This window comes from Schistocerca serialis, chromosome 12 (assembly GCF_023864345.2).
Source record: "Schistocerca serialis cubense isolate TAMUIC-IGC-003099 chromosome 12, iqSchSeri2.2, whole genome shotgun sequence".
NCBI lineage: Eukaryota > Metazoa > Arthropoda > Insecta > Orthoptera > Acrididae > Schistocerca > Schistocerca serialis.
The window spans coordinates 10,422,397-10,440,401 of NC_064649.1; the positions used below are offsets into that span (position 1 = coordinate 10,422,397).

The 18,005-nt window shown below is 38.8% G+C and overlaps 1 protein-coding gene across 5 annotated transcripts in view; it reads right to left on the reverse strand.

Annotated features, from left to right (window-relative positions):
• Window positions 1-18,005, reverse strand: part of LOC126427909 (guanine deaminase) — a 145,796-nt gene that overhangs the window by 76,091 nt on the left and 51,700 nt on the right. For 4 of the 5 annotated variants that reach the window (XM_050089799.1, XM_050089798.1, XM_050089801.1 and 1 more), the window contains exon 2: window positions 4,930-5,034. In XM_050089799.1, coding sequence (XP_049945756.1) covers window positions 4,930-5,034 — 105 coding nt within the window. Of the gene's footprint in view, window positions 1-4,929; window positions 5,035-17,848; window positions 17,986-18,005 lie in introns of those variants that run through there. The other variant, XM_050089802.1, reaches the window with a different exon arrangement.

The following is an 18,005-nucleotide window of genomic DNA, read 5'->3' on the forward strand; positions in this document are numbered from 1 at the left end:
ACAAGCACGGAAGCCGAAGCGCATTCCGGTCATCCGGCTGAGGTGACCACAAAGGAAACCACTGGTAATATGGTAATCCGAGACTGCCGAATAAAAATGTGTGTGAGGCATCTCAACTGAGCGAGTGCACAATACATCCCTGCACAGATTATCAGCCACGAAGCAGCTGCGTGCGAGGTGGGTGCCACGATTGCTCGTAGTCGACGAAAAGCGTGTCCCACTCAACATTTCAAAATCATGTCTGGCGATGTTTAACTGCAATCCACAAGACTTTTTGCACTGATTTGTGAGTACTGATGAAACTTGGATCTATCATTACGCACAGTAGTCAAAACAGCAGTCAAAACAATGGACAAAGGCTGATGAAAGTGCACCGAAGAAGGCAAAGGCTATTTTGTGAGCTGATAAGGTGACGGCCACTGCTTCTTGGGATCTCCAAGGAATAATCATCACAGATTACTCGGGAAATGGCGGAACCATAACTGGGCCCTATTATTGTTTGACAATTTGAAACCGGCGTCAGCTGAAGAGAGACCAAAGCTGGCACGCAAAAAACGGTCTTTTACAATGATAACTGTGTTGTAGCCTCTCTCATGTTATCCAGTCCACGCACTGAGCAACCAGTAAAGGAAACCAGGCAGATATTTGGAAAGAGACTTAAAATTCAGGGAGAAGAAACAAAAATATTCAGATTTGTTGATGAAACAGTAAGTTTGTCAGAGATGGCAAAGGGCTCTGAAGAGTAATTGAACGGAATGGATACTGTCTCAAAAATTAATTACGAGATGAACATCGACAAAAGCAAAGCAAGGGTAATGGTTTTAGCCAAATTAAATTAGGTGATACTAACAGAATTAGATTCAGAAATGCGACAGTAAAACTAGTAGATGAGTTTTGCTTTGTGAGCAGCAAAATAACTGACTACGACCAAAGAAGAGAGAATATAAAATGCACCCTGGCGACAGCAAGAAAACTGCTTCTGAAGAAGAGAAATCTGTTAACATCAAATATAAATCTGAATGTCTGGACATTGTCTCTGTAGGTATTTGTCTGGAGTGTAGCTATGTCTAAAAATGATATGTGGAGACTGAACAGTTCATACATGATATGAATGTGGTGTTACAGAAGAATGCTTAAGATTAGTTGGGTAGATTGAGTGACTAATGAAGACTACTGGATCAAACGCGGGGGGGGGGGGGGGGGGGGGGGGGAATTATGGCACAATATGCTTAAAAGAAGGAATTGGTTGATATGACATTCTGATGCAGCAAAGAAGTGTCTTTACTAGACTGGAAAACTCCTCTAACTCAAAGATGATACTAGAGTAACATTTTTTCCTGAGTTCACACATGCAGAATCTCTTTCATTAAAGAGCACAAAAACTGTGGCTTCACAAATACAAATACCTTCATACACTGAGGTGACAAGTGTTACAGGATAGCAATGTCCACATATACAGCTGGCGGTGGTATCACTCACACAAGGCATTGGCAGAGCTGTCACGTGTACTCGTGTGAAAGGATTTATGATGTAATTACGGCTGCACAATGGGAACTAACAGACTTTGAAAGCAGAATGGTAGTCGAAGCTAGATGCACAGGACATTCTATTTTGGAAATCGTTACAAAATTCAATATTCTGAGATCCGCAATGTTAATAGAGTGCCAAGAATACCAAATTTCAGGTGCAATCTCCAACCAGGGACAACGTAGTGGCCGACAAACTTCATTTACGGCTGATAGCAGTGGCATTTACGTCAGTGCCAACAGATAAGCAACACTGCGTGAAATAAATGCAGGAATCATTGTGGGGCGTACGAAGAATGTATCCGTCAGGACAGTGCACTGAAATTTGGCGTTAACGGGCTACGGCGGCAGACGACAAACGAGAGTGCCCCTGCTAACAACGCGACATCATCCACAGCACCTCTCCTGGGCTTTTGACGGTACCAATCGGACTGGTGACACCTCAAGAACTGTGGCCCGGTCAGACGAGTCCCAATTTCAGTCAGTAAGAACCGACAGTAGGGTTCCTGGGTGGTGCAGACCCCACGAAGCCACGGACATGTGTTATCGACGAGGCATCGTGCGAGCTGTCGGCGGCTCCGTAGTGGTGGGCCGCATTTACACGAAATCGACTGGGTCCTCTCTCTCTCTCTCTCTCTCTCTCTCTCTCTCTCTCTGCACCAATTGTTTGCATCGATTTTGCCATCCAGATCACCCGACACAAATCTTGTCTACCCATTACGGGACATAATCGAGAGAGGTCAGTTCATGCACAAAATCCTGCACCAGCAACATTGTCACTATTATGGGCAGTTATAAAGGAGCACGGCTCAATATTTGTATAAGGGACTTCAAATGACTTGTCGAGTCCGTGCCACCTCGAGTTGCAAAAGAAGGTCTGACATGACTTTTGTCACTTCAGTGATTTATTATCTCATTATCACCTCAAAATAGATGTTTATAAGCGGTATCGTGCATATCTCCTACAGCTAGGGCAGAGCAGGTGGGAATTACAGATGATATATAAATTGTTTCTTTAGAGAGTATAAGAATTGCAGAATGATGAAATGGAAACTGTTTAGGAAATCAAAATTATTCAAACTTCCATTATGTCAAAATATGCCACACTTTAAAAATGTGTTTTACAAATCATTAGTATCATTTATGTAGCCAGCAGAGAAGAGCACTCAATGAAGTACGCAATGAAACAGTGCCTTTTACATTATCTGCTCTGCAGCAGGTAAGTGCATTAACAAGCAAAATGTAACGGAAAGGTGAAAGTGATGGTGGTGTTAAGGAACTTGTTGCCTTCCTCACCTTGTCACAAAGATCGGGAAGCTACTCAACCTGGAATGGAAGGATGTGAAAAAGAAGCACTACAAGTGAATCACTGGAACAGGCCCGGCCAGACGGTGCTTCACGAGCCCGAGTGCTCCTGCCTATTGCAGTGAGTGGGGCCGAGGGGCGAGAAGGAAGAGGAAAATTAAGTCCGCAGCTGGACACCGATAGAGTAAAGCGGTCTACTTGTCAGATGCCAAACATTTTGCTGACAGTACTACTTGCATTAAATGAGAGAGAATTTCTGCATTTGGAATACTATGGCATTTACATACTTGTCCGTAAAAAGGGTTGCGGGGTTGGGGTCGTTTGTGGGAAGAGACCAAACTGCGAGGTCATCGGTCTCATCAGATTAGGGAAGGACGGGGAAGGAAGTCGGCCGTGCCCTTTCAAAGAAACCAACACAACATTTGCTGGAGCAATTTAGGGAAATCACGGAAAACCTAAATCGGGATGGCCGGATGCGGGATTGAACCGTCGTCCTCCCGAATGCGAGTCCAGTGTGCCAACCACTGCGCCACCTCGCTCGGTCCGTAAAAGGAAAAGTGAAGAAGCTACATCGTTCAATCCCATATAGGAATTACCTTACTTTTCGTACTGATTAAAGGCCGTGCAAAGTGATCAATATACCGTCACACTATTTATTACGAGCTGGAAAAGTACTTATCGGTACGTAATTACAAAACCGGCAATATCCGTCGTATAATGCACTTGTCTACTGACACGTGAAAGTTCATTCCGGCCGAATTGAAGGCAGCCGCTTGGGAAAAACTGAGGTAACAGTTAGTATAATGCTAACAAAATGTTTTAAGATTGACATTATCAATTATTTGAATTCATTAAGTGTCTTAGTGCAAGAGGACAATAATTTGGTAACAGATTTGGGAGACAAGATTCATGTTATAAAAAAAGTGAAGTAAAGTAAAGTAATCCTACCGAAAAATCAGCATCGAGTTCACAACAAGGAGCAATTCCTGTAAGACGAGGTAGTTATTTGTGGACCAGTTGTGACTTTTTCAGTAACTGAAATGTTTCATTAAGAGTACTCAAAGAGATTCCAAAACACTGCATGACTAAAAGCGGATTTTGATTTATCTGTCAGACTATTCTCGCTTTTGGCCACAAATGTACCACATTACTTCCAACTTCAGCTGTTAGATACACAGGGCAGCACCGGGCTCAATGACCTGTGTGTCCAATCCAGGAATTTACGAGCCTTTTGTAAAAAGCAACTGCACAGGCATGCGGCTACAGTTATTTCAGTGTTTGGTTCAACACATGTGTAAATGTTATTTTATACTGTTATGAAAGTGACAAAATCCCACTGACGTTTCGGTTTAACAAATTTTAGCTGTGTAGCTACGTGTATTTGACTGCATCACGAACTATAATTTCAGATATAAAACGTATTCTAAAAGCAATACATACAAAAACATCACAAACTTATGTTAAATGTCTGTAAAAATTTTACAGTTGTTAGCACTATCTAATGTATTTATTTAATCAAGTAATAAAAGTTACTGCTTTGGCAGAAAAACTAAAAGTTGCAAATAAACACACTTCATAAAATCCTACATCTGAAAGTATGCTGAAATATTCAGCCTCTTAGAAGTAGTGTTGCAAAATAGTGTTTTTAAGTTTCCCACGTGTGCAGCCTTCAGCATACACCCATCTCACACACACACCTGTGCTGAGCAGACACGGCCGCTATTGTGGAGTGTGAGTGCACTCCGGGAGTGTAAATCTCGGCCCGACTCTCACTGGAATGTCTCAAATGTTGTTCAGCTCCGAGTCCACAACTCCAGATTTTTGAGTAATGCACAGTAGCAGATACTTAACATTACACACAGGCCACACCACTACAATATTAAAAACAGAAATTTGTGAAGAACAGTGAGGAGGCATTCCAATATGTGTAAACTGAGCTTAAAGGAAAGCTCACACAAATAAATATTCTATTAACATATAAGCTACAATCCAAAACCAACATCCTTCCAGTCAGTACAACAATTATGAAAAGAGGTGCACAGCTGTCAGTGCTTTATGCAGTAGCAGAATAAAATAATGTAAACAGTGGCGAACTCACCTTTCCATCTGCAACGTGCAACACACCATTCTCTATAACAGTTATAGTGCTCAGTTCTGTCGAATGGACTATAGTGCCCACTATCGCAAATGTAGATGGTAAGTCCTGCACAGACAGAAAAATTTTGTGAGACTCTTTTCATTTATTCATTCATCGTGTCCCGTAGACGGGAGAACTTTCGGGGATGTGGTACTGGTCGAGGGACACATTTACAAAAGATGAGCAAATCAGAGGAACTTAACACGGATACCGTTATTACCAGTGAGCTGCTTACTGTTATTCGTGCGTATAACACCTAAAATTAATGAAGTAAATTATGAAGAAAACTTCTACACTCAAAAATAGCTGCTGCCTCCTCAGTTATATATCTGCTGCTTATCTGCTATTGGTATGTTAATATTTACTAGATTACACGGTTACTTTTCAAAGAAAGTAGTTAACTACAACTCCTCTTACCATATATTACTTCTCGGCATGCAACTTTAGACTGAGCACGGGTACTTGCTGTATAGCCTCGCAACCTATTTTGTCCAGTCCCGTACAGTAAATGACAGGACAGTTCCTCGAAAAAGCTACTGCTAATTTCCTAGCCCCTTCTGTCCGATCTAGGTTGTGAATAATGACCACATAATTAACAAGACGTAAACCCCAAACTTTTCTTACTTCACAACCCATCTACATCCGTACTCTGAATTATTGTGAAGTGTGTATGAATCACACAGTAAGATTTCTCCCCATTCCATTCTCAGCTGGAGTGTTGGGAGAATAATCAGTCACACACGTCTGTGTGACTGTTGATTAATTGATTTTATCTACATGATCTCTATTGGCATTATATGAAGAGGCTGAGGAATATTCACTCTGTACTGCAATACAGTTCAGGAAATTTTCTAACCAAGTTCTATTGGTATGTGTGGTACCTTTCTTCATGTGTCTGCCACTTAATATTTTCCAGTGACTATGTTACACCCTGAAATGTAGCTGCCTGACATTTCTATTATTCTATTACACAATCTATATCTTTAATGAAGAACTTGATACTCTAGTATATTTTGATCTTATAACTTGTCATATCAGTGTGTTGGTAATGGTAAATCATTTTGAGTAGACAAGAAATACTTTTGGTTAGTATTTTGAGTAGTCTGTTTCATTCTGAACTGAAATATGAAACTTAGTGGAACTAACACTTACAATAATAATAATAATAATAATAATAATAATAATATGCAAGTCATATGTATTTCCTTGTTTTAATTGATGTAAATCCATGATTTGTCATCTAAAATTAAAGTAAATGATACAAACTCATCGACGAAAGAAGTAGCTTACAAAACGCTTGTTCGTCCGATTCTTGAGTATTGCTCATCAGTATGGGACCCTTACCAGGTTGGATTAATAGAAGAGATAGGTATGATCCAGCGAAAAGCAGCGCGATTCGTCATAGGGACATTTCGTCAGCGCGAGAGCGTTACGGAGATGCTGAACAAGCTCCAGTGGCGGACACTTCAAGAAAGGCGTTACGCAATACGGAGAGGTTTATTATCGAAATTACGAGAGAGCACATTCCGGGAAGAGATGGGCAACATATTACTACCGCCCACATATATCTCGCGTAATGATCACAACGAAAAGATCCAAGAAATTAGAGCAAATACGGAGACTTACAAGCAGTCGTTCTTCCCACGCACAATTCGTGAATGGAACAGGGAAGGGGGGGATCAGATAGTGGTACAATAAGTACCCTCCGCCACACACCGTAAGGTGGCTCGCGGAGTATAGATGTAGATGTAGATGTAGAATGAATGATATATGTGACACACACTTTTTGAATCTGTGACAACTTTTAACAAACCTTAATAATACACAAATTTCAGATATTTCAATGTTTCATTAAATTTCATAAATGGAAAACAATTAGTAAATTGATTGGAAATATTGCATACTTATGTGAGAACTGAAATTTGTAAAAGAATTTAAAAAAGAATGCTTCATTATAGATAACTGCATCATTTGCAAAAAGCCTGATTTTACAATTAATATTGTTTGCAAGTCATTAATATACAAAACGAACAGAAAGGGTCCCAACACACTTCCCTGTGGTACATCCAAAATTACTTCAACATCTGATGATGACTCTCCATCTAAGATAACATGCTGCATCCTCCGTACCATAAAGTCCTCAAACCAATCACAAATTTCACTTAATACCCCAAATGATCAAACTTTTGACAACAAGCAAAGGTGTGGTACTGAGTCAAACACTTTTTGGAAATCGAGAAATACGGCATCTACCCGATTGCCTCAATCTGAAGCTTTCAGTACTTCACGTGAGAAAAGTGCGGGTTGGGTCTCACACGATCAATGTTTTCGAAATCCGTGGTGGTTGGCATTGTGGAAGTCATTCTGTTCAAGACATGTCACTATATTTGAGCTCAGAATATGTTCTAAGATTCTACAGCAAATTGATATCACGGATACTGGATGGTACATTGATTATACAAATTTTCTAAGGGACAGATAGAACTGTTCTTTGGCATCACAGCTTTGTTCTGAAGCAATAGTGAACCAACTATGCAGTGCATTAACATCATTGCCAACATTAAATTCATTTTACAAGCATATATTGTACTGGACTTATCAAAGCTAAACATTTAAATACTATAGAAAACGTCAATAGTGTAATGTTAGATCCTAAAGCATATACAGTTCAGAATCTCCCTTGTTTTCCCTTAGAAAATTTGGCAACCCTAGCTGTAGATCGTATGGGTAGATACGATAACTAGTGAAATGAACTAGAGAGAAAAAAGAAATCTATGGCAAAATTTGACTAATAAACGGGACCCGTAGGTAGGGCACTTCCTGAGGCATCATGAAATAATCAATATAGTACTGGAGAGAACAATATGGGTAAAAATCGGATGACAAGATCAATACTACCACAGTAAGCAAGATAAAATGGCTGTAGGTTACAGCAGACATACAGTAATGAAAAGGCTCGTACAAAAAAGATTGGCATCAAAATAGTCTTAGGCCACAACAACAGATTTTGTTCCTTAGTGTGTTAGCCATATATATTCTTAAAAGTAAAATTTTCTTTACAGAAACTCTCTTTTCAGCAGTGCCAACAGTGCAACACTGATAAAATGTATCAGGAGATTCAACTACTGTTCTTTTTTTGACAAAAAGGAAAAGAAAAAGAAAATAAAAAGTCACTCCTGTGTTGATGCCAAAAGCACCAGGTTTTCTTCTACGTATAGCTGGGTCTACAATTTTTTTTCTTTCTTATGTTTTATTCCTATCCCGTTTTACTACTGCTCACCTTACTTTGTGATTCAAATTTGCAATCCTGGTGTCCCTGAGCTGGTACTCCTCTCAGTGAAGCACACCGGAAATGCATCCCGTCTCCCCCCCTCCCACCCTCTCTTACAGCAGCTCTCCCTACTTGCTGCTCTGCAAGTTCCCCGCCCTCACCTCCTTTCACCTTGCTCCAGACCAATCATTACACAACAGTTGCTCTGTAGGTGCAGTAGAAATACACAGGCTCGACTTTCGGAAAGCACTTAGGTGAAAAGTTAAAAGTGCTCACTCCTAATCCGTGTGTTGCATTATTTACTTGTGAGTGCATCTTCAAGGTGAATGGTGTGCACAGATTCATAAAACTTAATTGTGAAATATTTAACATAATTGCTTTTTCTTTAAATTACTTACTTTCTGCAGATTTGGTGTGTTGTATGTGCAGTGCAGCCCTTTTTTCTTTCTTAACCACACTCATCCCACTTCAAAGTATTAATGATTACTGATACGTTGTCATTATACAAAAACAGTACTCAAAAGAGGAATCGATGGCAATTTATATATGACAGTCTCAACTTACAGTAAAATAATAACTTTCAAAATTTTACTCCCTGTATATTTAGCTGTGAAATTCGGAAATGTTGAGAAAAGAAATTTAAAATGTTTGTTCTAGATACAACTGTTGTGTACAGAGCATTCACACCTGTCTACCAAACCAGTACAATCACAGCAAGTGGTGTTATATTTTCAACACACATTTATTTTGCTCTAACAGTACCCAGCACACACAAATTAGTTTCCGTACAGAACGATTAAAAATCCCGAAAATATTTTCTTTTCTTTGCAGAAAACATGACTGTAATGTACGAGAAATATGACTGGTGGAAAGAACTTCCTACTGAGTGTGTATGGCCACAGTTGTGGACATACCTGACTATTAAATAAGTAGTGCATTAAGGTGGAAAATAGGGTGCACTTTGTCACACAAAGAGGTACTGTAATTGTGCACTACGGCATAATGTGAAACTTAACTGACATACTGCATGTTTCGCACAACCAATTTAGACTTCAAAGTAATAATGGAAATTTAATTTTTCATGTATAATCCATCCATGGCAGTCAAACTGAAAATTCTAGTTCAGTAAAAACAAGACTGAAGAATCAGAAGCTTTCCTTTCTTTTCTTCGCTTTTACAAAAGATGTATGTTATTGTGAAAATTATATTGTTATGAAAATTTTATAATATCAACAAGCACAAACAGAATATAGCAACCTTCAGAACTAGCTTTTAGATCTTTTTTTGAGTTTTCATGATGCCTTCAGCTGCCATTCTCTCTATTTCATGTACGATTGTACAATTTCGGCCTTAAGCCATTTTCAAGTATTTCGTGGATGATTTTTAGTAATAAATAATGCCATGTATGTTCTTGCTCATACGACTCCATGTTATGCTCGTAAAATAAATCTGAGGTGTTTTACACTATTTTAGGAGCGCATTACTTTTGAGCAGTTATTGCAAGGTCATAGTAGCAATGACATATGCGGTATAATTTACTACTAAAAAATCATCCATAAAATACTTGAAAATGGCCTAAGGCAGAAATTGTACCATCGTACAAGAAATAAAGAGAATGGCAACTGAAGGCATCACGAAATCTATCACAAAATTCATCACAGCTGCAGACCCTATCGCATTGAAAATTTTTAAGAACTATTTCTCTGTGTTGATTTATATCTTGACTTCTTTTGCATCCTTGGGCTCTCTTCTTTATAAAGGGACATAAGTAGCATAGTACATGAATGTGGGGTTGTGTACAGGATATGTATGCCCAATTAACTAAACTCGCCCCCCTTGTCAGTGTGCTTAAATAATTGTTTCTTAGAAAACGGGTATAGCAAGATTAACATGCACAAGCTCTACTGCAGGATATAACCAAAATGGATAGAAAAAACATTTCTCCCACCAATCTCTCAGCTTGTCCTATGAGACTGACAAATCAATGTAAGTTTGAAGAAAGCCAGAATATGTAGTAGACAGGGACTAGTAGCAAGTACGCAGAGCAATTTTCCATGTAATCTCAAAACTGTTTTGTGATTCACCATGAGAATAACTTGAGCTGACAATCCCCCCCCCAAACTCAGCCCGATTACACTCTTGTTCTACTGTCAACTGTTCTTACATCTATGAACAGCACTTTTGCCCATTGCTTCTTAGGTATCAAATGGACATCTTTCAGAAAACTGTTTACATATACAATTATTTAAATAATATGTAGTAAACTTACTTCTCCCAGTCTGAAAGAATAGAGTACCACCAGTAGTGGAAAGAAGAGGACAGATTTTTTAAAGCTATCAGTGTAGGTGTTTCATGCAGTAGTTGCACTGTTATTCATCTTTAGTAAAACAGCAATGATACCATAGAAAGAACCATTGGTTGTATTTTGATTGTATCTTTAAACTGAGAATTGGTTGTTAATATATGACGTGATTTACACCATTACATAAAAAAAATGCTTCCTTGTACAAAAATTTATGGGTTGCACTAAACATTTGTAAAATATGGACCAATTGGTCTATCTACACATATCAGATGTGAATGTTAAGTGTATCTGAGCTGCATTTGAATGGAACCGAAGGAAACCTGAAACCCTTGTCCACCAATGGTATAGTATACTCTAAAATATAACCTGCACAAAGCCATTTAAGTTGCAGTTGTTACATATATTCCACTGACACCTACCACACAACATTTAAAAATGCACTTTGTTTACGAAGGCCAATTTCACTGAATGCTTTTCTCGTTTTTTAAGCTGAATTAAATGCTTTCTCTCTCTTTGGCAGTCAATTGTACATTGTTATATCTGCAGATGTAAAAAGCCTTTGCTAGACCTCGAATCTAAAAGACACTATTTCAGGTATAGCAAGAAACTGATGTTTGCCATGTCACATTGAGTTCACATCTATGCAGTAGCATTGAAACTGTATTTCTACATTGTGTAGTTTCTGAGGAATAAAAGTTTTAAAGCTGGTTCTCATCCCTTTTTTAATAAGCCTATGAGAAACTTCCCGTACTGCTAACAAACAGGGCTAGTAATAACAATAATGATTGTTCCTGTGCAAATCTCACAGGTACAATGTATAAACATTTCTGCTAGCCTAAGCATCAAATTTGGTTGTTCACCTGTAGCTGAAAAGTGTACTTGTAGTAGCTGTGAAGCTACAAAAGTCAAAACATTGCATTTTACTGAGTTTATACTTCACATATTTAAAGATCTTTTCTTTGACTGTAATTTAATAAGACAACGCATAGAATACCTTTATGGAACAACAAAAATGCTACTGTTTGCAGCAGCTCTCATTTTGTGGGCACCAGTCCTGCAGATAAAATGTATAGACAGAATTCAAGAAGTGCCAGTATAAAATTTAAAAGACGATTGTTCTCAAAATGTTATTAACTTTCATAACAGACATGGCAAAATGTATGATCATGCGTTAAGAGCACGCATAAACTTTTACAATCCCACGCAATTAAAAATTACTTGCGGTAACAGAAGTAGAGATCAATGATAATAGCATGAGGCTTCATGAGTGGAGTTCCTATTCATCCTGATGGTTAATAATCTGCATATGCATAAGTCAACTAAAATCTTAGTTCTGCTAGCTTTGTACTTAGAAATCTCTCTCATCATGTCGATTTGAAGAAACGATTGCTAGCAAACTTTCTCAGTTCTGTTCTACGGCACGATCTTCTGAGGTCATTGCACCTAAAGTAAAAATGTGTTTATTCTAAAGGATCATTCAATAAGAATATTGTGGAAGGAAAGTAGGGTTTGAAGTCTCTTTGAGAACGACGTCATTAGAGGTGGAGCACGAGATTAGATTGTTCTTTGAGGATGGAGAAGGAAATCAGTTATGCCCTTTCAAAAGAACCATTCCAGAATTTGCCCGGACTGATTTAGGCAAAACTTACATTTGGACAGTCAGATGTGGACTCGAACAATCGTCTTCCCGAACGGAGTCCGGTGCACCGAACACTGCGTCACATTGCTCGGCAAAGAGTGTTATGCAAAGCTGACAACTGAAGCCTCTGCAGCAACTACCTGCCAACATACACTGAGGTGGCAGAAGTCTCCTAATACCACAACGGACCACCTTTTGCCTGACATAGTGCAGCATGTCAATGAGGCACGGACTCAGCAATTCGTTGCAAATCCCCTGCAGAAGTACTGAGCCGTGCTGCCTCTATAGCCGTCCGTAATTGCGAAAGTGTCCCTCGTGCAGGATTTTGTGCACAAACTGACCTCTCGATTATGTCCTGTAAATGTTCAACGGGATTCGTGTCAGGCGATGTGGGTGACTAGATCGTTTGCTCGAACTGTGCAGAATGTTCTTCAAACTGATCGCGAACAGTTGTGGTGCAGTGACACGTTTGGAAAAGTGAAGTCCGCAAACAGCTGCAAATGGTCTCCGAGTAGTCGAGAATAAAGACTTCCAGTAAGTGATCGGTTTGATTTGACCAGAGGGCCAGAACAATTGTAGAGCCACTACCAGTTTGCACAGTGCGTTGTTGACAACTCGGGTCCACGGCTCTGTGGCGTCTGCACCACGCACGAGCCTTACCGTCAGTTCTGAAGGACTGAAATTGCGACTCGTCTGACCGGGCCACAGTTTCCCAGTCATCTAGGGTCCACTCGATACGGTCGAGAGCCCGAGGGAGGCACTGCAGGCGACGCGCCGTTAGCAGAGGCACTCGCTTCAGTCATCTGTTGCCTCAGTCCGTTAACGTGAAATTTCACCGCACTGGCCTAATGAATATGTTCGCTGTATGTCACACACTGTTTTCTGGAGGTGATTCATCCGGCGTCGCTCGCCTGTCGGGACTGACAACTCTACGCCAACCGGTGCTCTCGGTCATTAAGTGAAGGCTGTCAGCCACTGCATTGTCCGTGGCAAGTTCTAATGACCGAAATTAGGTATCCTCGGCATGCTCGACACTGTATATCTCAGAATATTGAATTCCCTAACAATTTCCAAAATGGAGAGTCCCTTACGTCTAGCTCCAACTAACATTCCAGGTTCAAAGTCTGTTAATTCTTGTCATGTGGCTATAATTACATCAGAAAACTTTTCAAATGGACCACCTGAGTACATACGACAGCACCTCCAATGCACTGCACTTTTATATCCTGTGTACGCCATCTGTATCTGTGCATACTGCTATCGTATGACTTTTGTCACCTCAGTGTATTTAGGCCCTACTGCCTGATGGTATTTGTTGTTAATAACAAGAGCAAATTTTGGAGAAACTTAACAATCCACAACCACAATATTAGAAGCAGAAATAATTACAGATAGACTACGCACCTCTCTCTAGGATTAAGAATATAGCTTTATACGAGTGCATGTAGAAAAGTAATGCCTCCGAATTTTTTATGCGAATACTCAAAGCTTTCTAAATAAAACAGACATTATTAACATTCCACATCCTTCTTCGTGCCTACATATTTATTTCTCAACGTAGTCATCCTGACAACAAATGCATTTCTCCCAACAAGACACCAGTTAGTTCATACCGTCACTGTAGAATGTCTCACTTTGTTAACAGCTCGCACCGCTTCATCAGTACCGATGCGAAGTCCTCCGATGTGTTCTTTAACTTCTAGAAACACGGAAATCGGATGGGGCCAAGTTGGGACTGTACAGAGGACGATCAACGGCCGTGAAGCTGAGGCGTCAGATTGCTGCAGCACTCATCTGTGGTCTGGCACTGTCGTGCTTAAAGGGAGGGTTCTCAACGTGTGAGCAAACTCTTCAAATTCGTGCTTTTTCTCTCTCACGCACCAACTTTGTTACGTTACACACCGCCATCTTACATGCTGCAGTTCGGAGCCCTCGAGTGGCAGACAGTTGCAAAAATGTAGGCGTGAAGAATAAATCTGTTGAATGTTAGTAATGTTTGTTTCATTTAAAAAGCTTTAAGAGTTTTCACACAAAAAATAAGGAGGTATTACTTACCAGCACACTCTCACGTTATGGCACAACAGTCTAGAATGGTTGCCAGTAGACTTCGCGCAGGAAATTCAAAATTCCCCAATATTTAATACATCATTAGTCATTTCTTCAACAATCTCTCAGAATATTTTGACTCGGAATGCCAGTTCCTGATAACTCTAATGTTTGTTGCCAGCACAGTTGATGTGGTCTCCAGTCCAAAGACTGGTTTAATGCAACTCTCCATGCTACTCTACCCTATCTGAGTCTCTTCATTTCTGAATAACTACTGCAGTCTACATCCTTCTGAATATGCTTACTGTAGTCATCTCCGTCTCCTACAATTTTTACCTCCCCCCTCCCCACAATTCCCTCCAACACTAAACTGGTGAGCCCTTGGTGTCTTAGAATGTGTCCTATCAACTGACCACTTCTTTTGGTCAATGTGTACCACAAATTCGTCTCTCCAATTCTATTCACTACCTCCTCATTAGTTATGTGATTAGTCCCTTTAATTTTTAACATCCTTCTGTAGTACCACACCTGAAAAATTTCTATTCTCTTTCTGTCTAAGCAGTTCATCGTTCACATTCCATATCCGTACGTGGCTACTCTCCAGACAAAACACATTCAGAAAAAGACTTCCTAACACTTAAATCTGTGTTGGATGTTAACAAATGTCACTTCTCCAGAAATGTTTTACTTGCCATTGCCAGTCGACATTTTACATTCTCTCTTCTTCAGCCATCATCAGTAAGTTTGCTGCCCAAACAGCAAAACTCATCTGCTACTGTAAGTGTCTCATTTCCTAAGCTAATTTCCTTAGCATCACCTTATTTAATTCAACTACATTACATTAGCCTTGTTTTGCTTTTGTTGGCATTCATCTTATATCTTCCTTTCAAAACACTGTCCATTCCATTAAACTGCTCAGATGACAGAGTCCACATAAAGTAAATGTTTTTTGCATCTTTAAAAAAAGAGCCAAGTAGTATAATACAAGCAATGTTTGTTTTTCTGCCACCATGCAAATATGTTGTACAGTAGCCTAAAAGAAATTCCCATAGTAATTATTGCGAGTAGATTAGAGCTAGTCCTAATTTACTGTTAGTATACCTTATAGAAATAGCCCACAGTGGCTGTTGATGGCTGTCAATGTATAACTTAACCAGTTGCACACCTCTGTAGCCTCTCCCAGATAGGATTCACAGGACATGGAGTGTGGATGAAAGAATGTACATTTACTGACAAAACATAAGCTAAACATAGTATACAAGTTGTATTTCATGACGACATGTGATAAAGAAGTTATTGGAAGTTCAGTCATACAATACCAAAAAATGCCTTATAATTTAAAAAAAGACGAATAATATATATTGTGTGAGACATACATCTCCTGTATCTTTTGTCTCACTGCTGAGACAAGTATGTACAACAGTCTAATCTAATCTAATCTCTACATCTTATACCAGTTCTGCTATTTTTCCGAAAATTTTGTCCCACTGCTTCTTTACCCCACAATAAAGATTTATGTTGATCAAAAACTGAAAACTCAGAGGCATTTCCTGTGATACAAATACCATGATTTACATTCATTTATGTAAATAATTTTCTTCTTCCTTATTCACTGCACACTATTTGTCAACCATAGAAGTAACAATACAGATATTATTGTCAAAAACAATTTGCTGTGTCTTAATTTACATTAACTAGCTGCGTTTCACCATCTATTGCTAACTTAATACCTACATGAGCATCACATTTGTCATGGAACAACAGTTATCTGTGTGCCCTAAGAATAGAGGCCAATTTTGGAATTAACATTGCTAGTTATGCAAAATTTGTGAAAGGAGTGCCTAATATGGATTTTTTTTTACTATTAATTTCTTCTAAATTTGTGAGACAAAGCAAAAAGGGGCATCTTCCCGAAAATTTTGGGTTCTGTGTTATTGTAATTTTTATGTTCAGCATTATATGCTGAACAATTTGTAAAAATAATAGGTTTCTGCCTCTTAAATTTGAGTGAGTTATGACAGGCTGAATATTAGTGAAATAAAGATATTCTGAGATAATGTTTCACTTTATTACCATTATCTAATTGGACATATGTAACAAACACATTCTATATATATAATCCTTAAAATGTCCTTTTTCAAATCGTGTGGAGTTCAAGTTAACACTACATATTATTAGTTTAACCCCTTCAGATCTATAGCACATTGTAGAGAAACACAAATTCAAAACAAAGTAAATTGACTCCAAATTGAGAGAAAATTGTCAACTCTGTGCAACATTGTTTTGGAAAAGTGTTGGTATTTTTTACTCTACATTATGGCTGACTGCAAATTGGCAACTCTTTAGGCAGTTATAATACTAATACAAAAAGTGACCACTTGCCTTGGGGTTTGGCATTATTGTAATTAAAAGTGGGTATTCTTTTACGCAAAGTACTCAGAGCTCTTTAAAATGCCTATAAAATTTACAAGATGCTATTTTGTGAAGCACTGCATACACAGCTGTATTGGCATCTTGACGGGCCAATGTTATTTCCCTGAATAAGAGGTCTGTTTTCCAAAACTGACATCAATTGCTTTTAATGATATTACTGACTCCTATTGGATTCAAACCTCTTTAAAATGTATGAGCATGCACATATTGAAAGAAATTATTTAAAAAAACCAAAATGAATATTTTAGAGATTTGCTAATACTGAAAAATTTTTTCCCAATATTCTTTCTCTGAATCTCACATTTATAGGCTTCTCTGTTCTTTACGTTGGGGGGAGGGTACCATTTTGAAGACAGACTGAAGAGACAGATAAGAAAGCCAAGTCCATATAGAGACTATTTTTCTGGCTTGTTTATATTCCTTAAGGCGAAATTCAACTAAAACGTATTTTAATTACTAGCAACAAATATCATTAAGTAGTAATTTTAGTGGCATTTGATACTTCATAACTCACAGATTGATTCTGTTTTATGTGAAAGGAAAGTGTTTACATACATTTGTATGTGTATTGTACTAATTCCATACTCATGTCTAAAAATTGCAAAACAGGCCTATATATGCTGAATGCTAACCATTTTCATAAAAATTATTGCAGCCATATCTTCATAGTTTCAGGCGACATAGTTGTGCTGGCACATAAAATTTTGGTACGGTAATAGTATGTCTGGAATGGGTTTTGCTGTAACATGTTTGGTGTCTCTGCCACTCAAGTTATACATAAAAATTAGTTTGTATATCTACAACAGCATTTAAGGAGGGAGTTGGGAGTGTGATGGATAGCTTCAAAACGAATAACATCAGTTTTTTTATCAAGTATTTTAATACGACTTTCTCATATTTTGGGTAGTCCCAAGTTCTTTCCCAGAGACGTTGCGTGCGAATATAACTGAGAGTTGCGGAGGGGCCGCTTATACTTTTGATCCCGTGTAATATTTTGTTGAACATGACCCTCGGTGTAATGTTATCATGCCTCGCAAGAAACGCGTTTTTTCGATGTTATTCCAACGGAGAAGAATCAAAACCGACCAAGTTAACGTACAAATAACTTTTTTATATAGCATGCGGCGCGATTCCATATAGCCCATTAGCGACAAAGTTGCGAGAGCTTGCGGATGTTTCAACTCACCATGATCATTGTTTACGTTTACGAGAGTGTGCGGCCCATAACAAGTGGATGTTCGCCGCGTCATCACATTTGTGTTTACAGAATATCAGCGTTCGCTATCGATTCCGTAACACATACTGTACGATTAGGCTCCATAAAATCGGATCAAAATACTTGT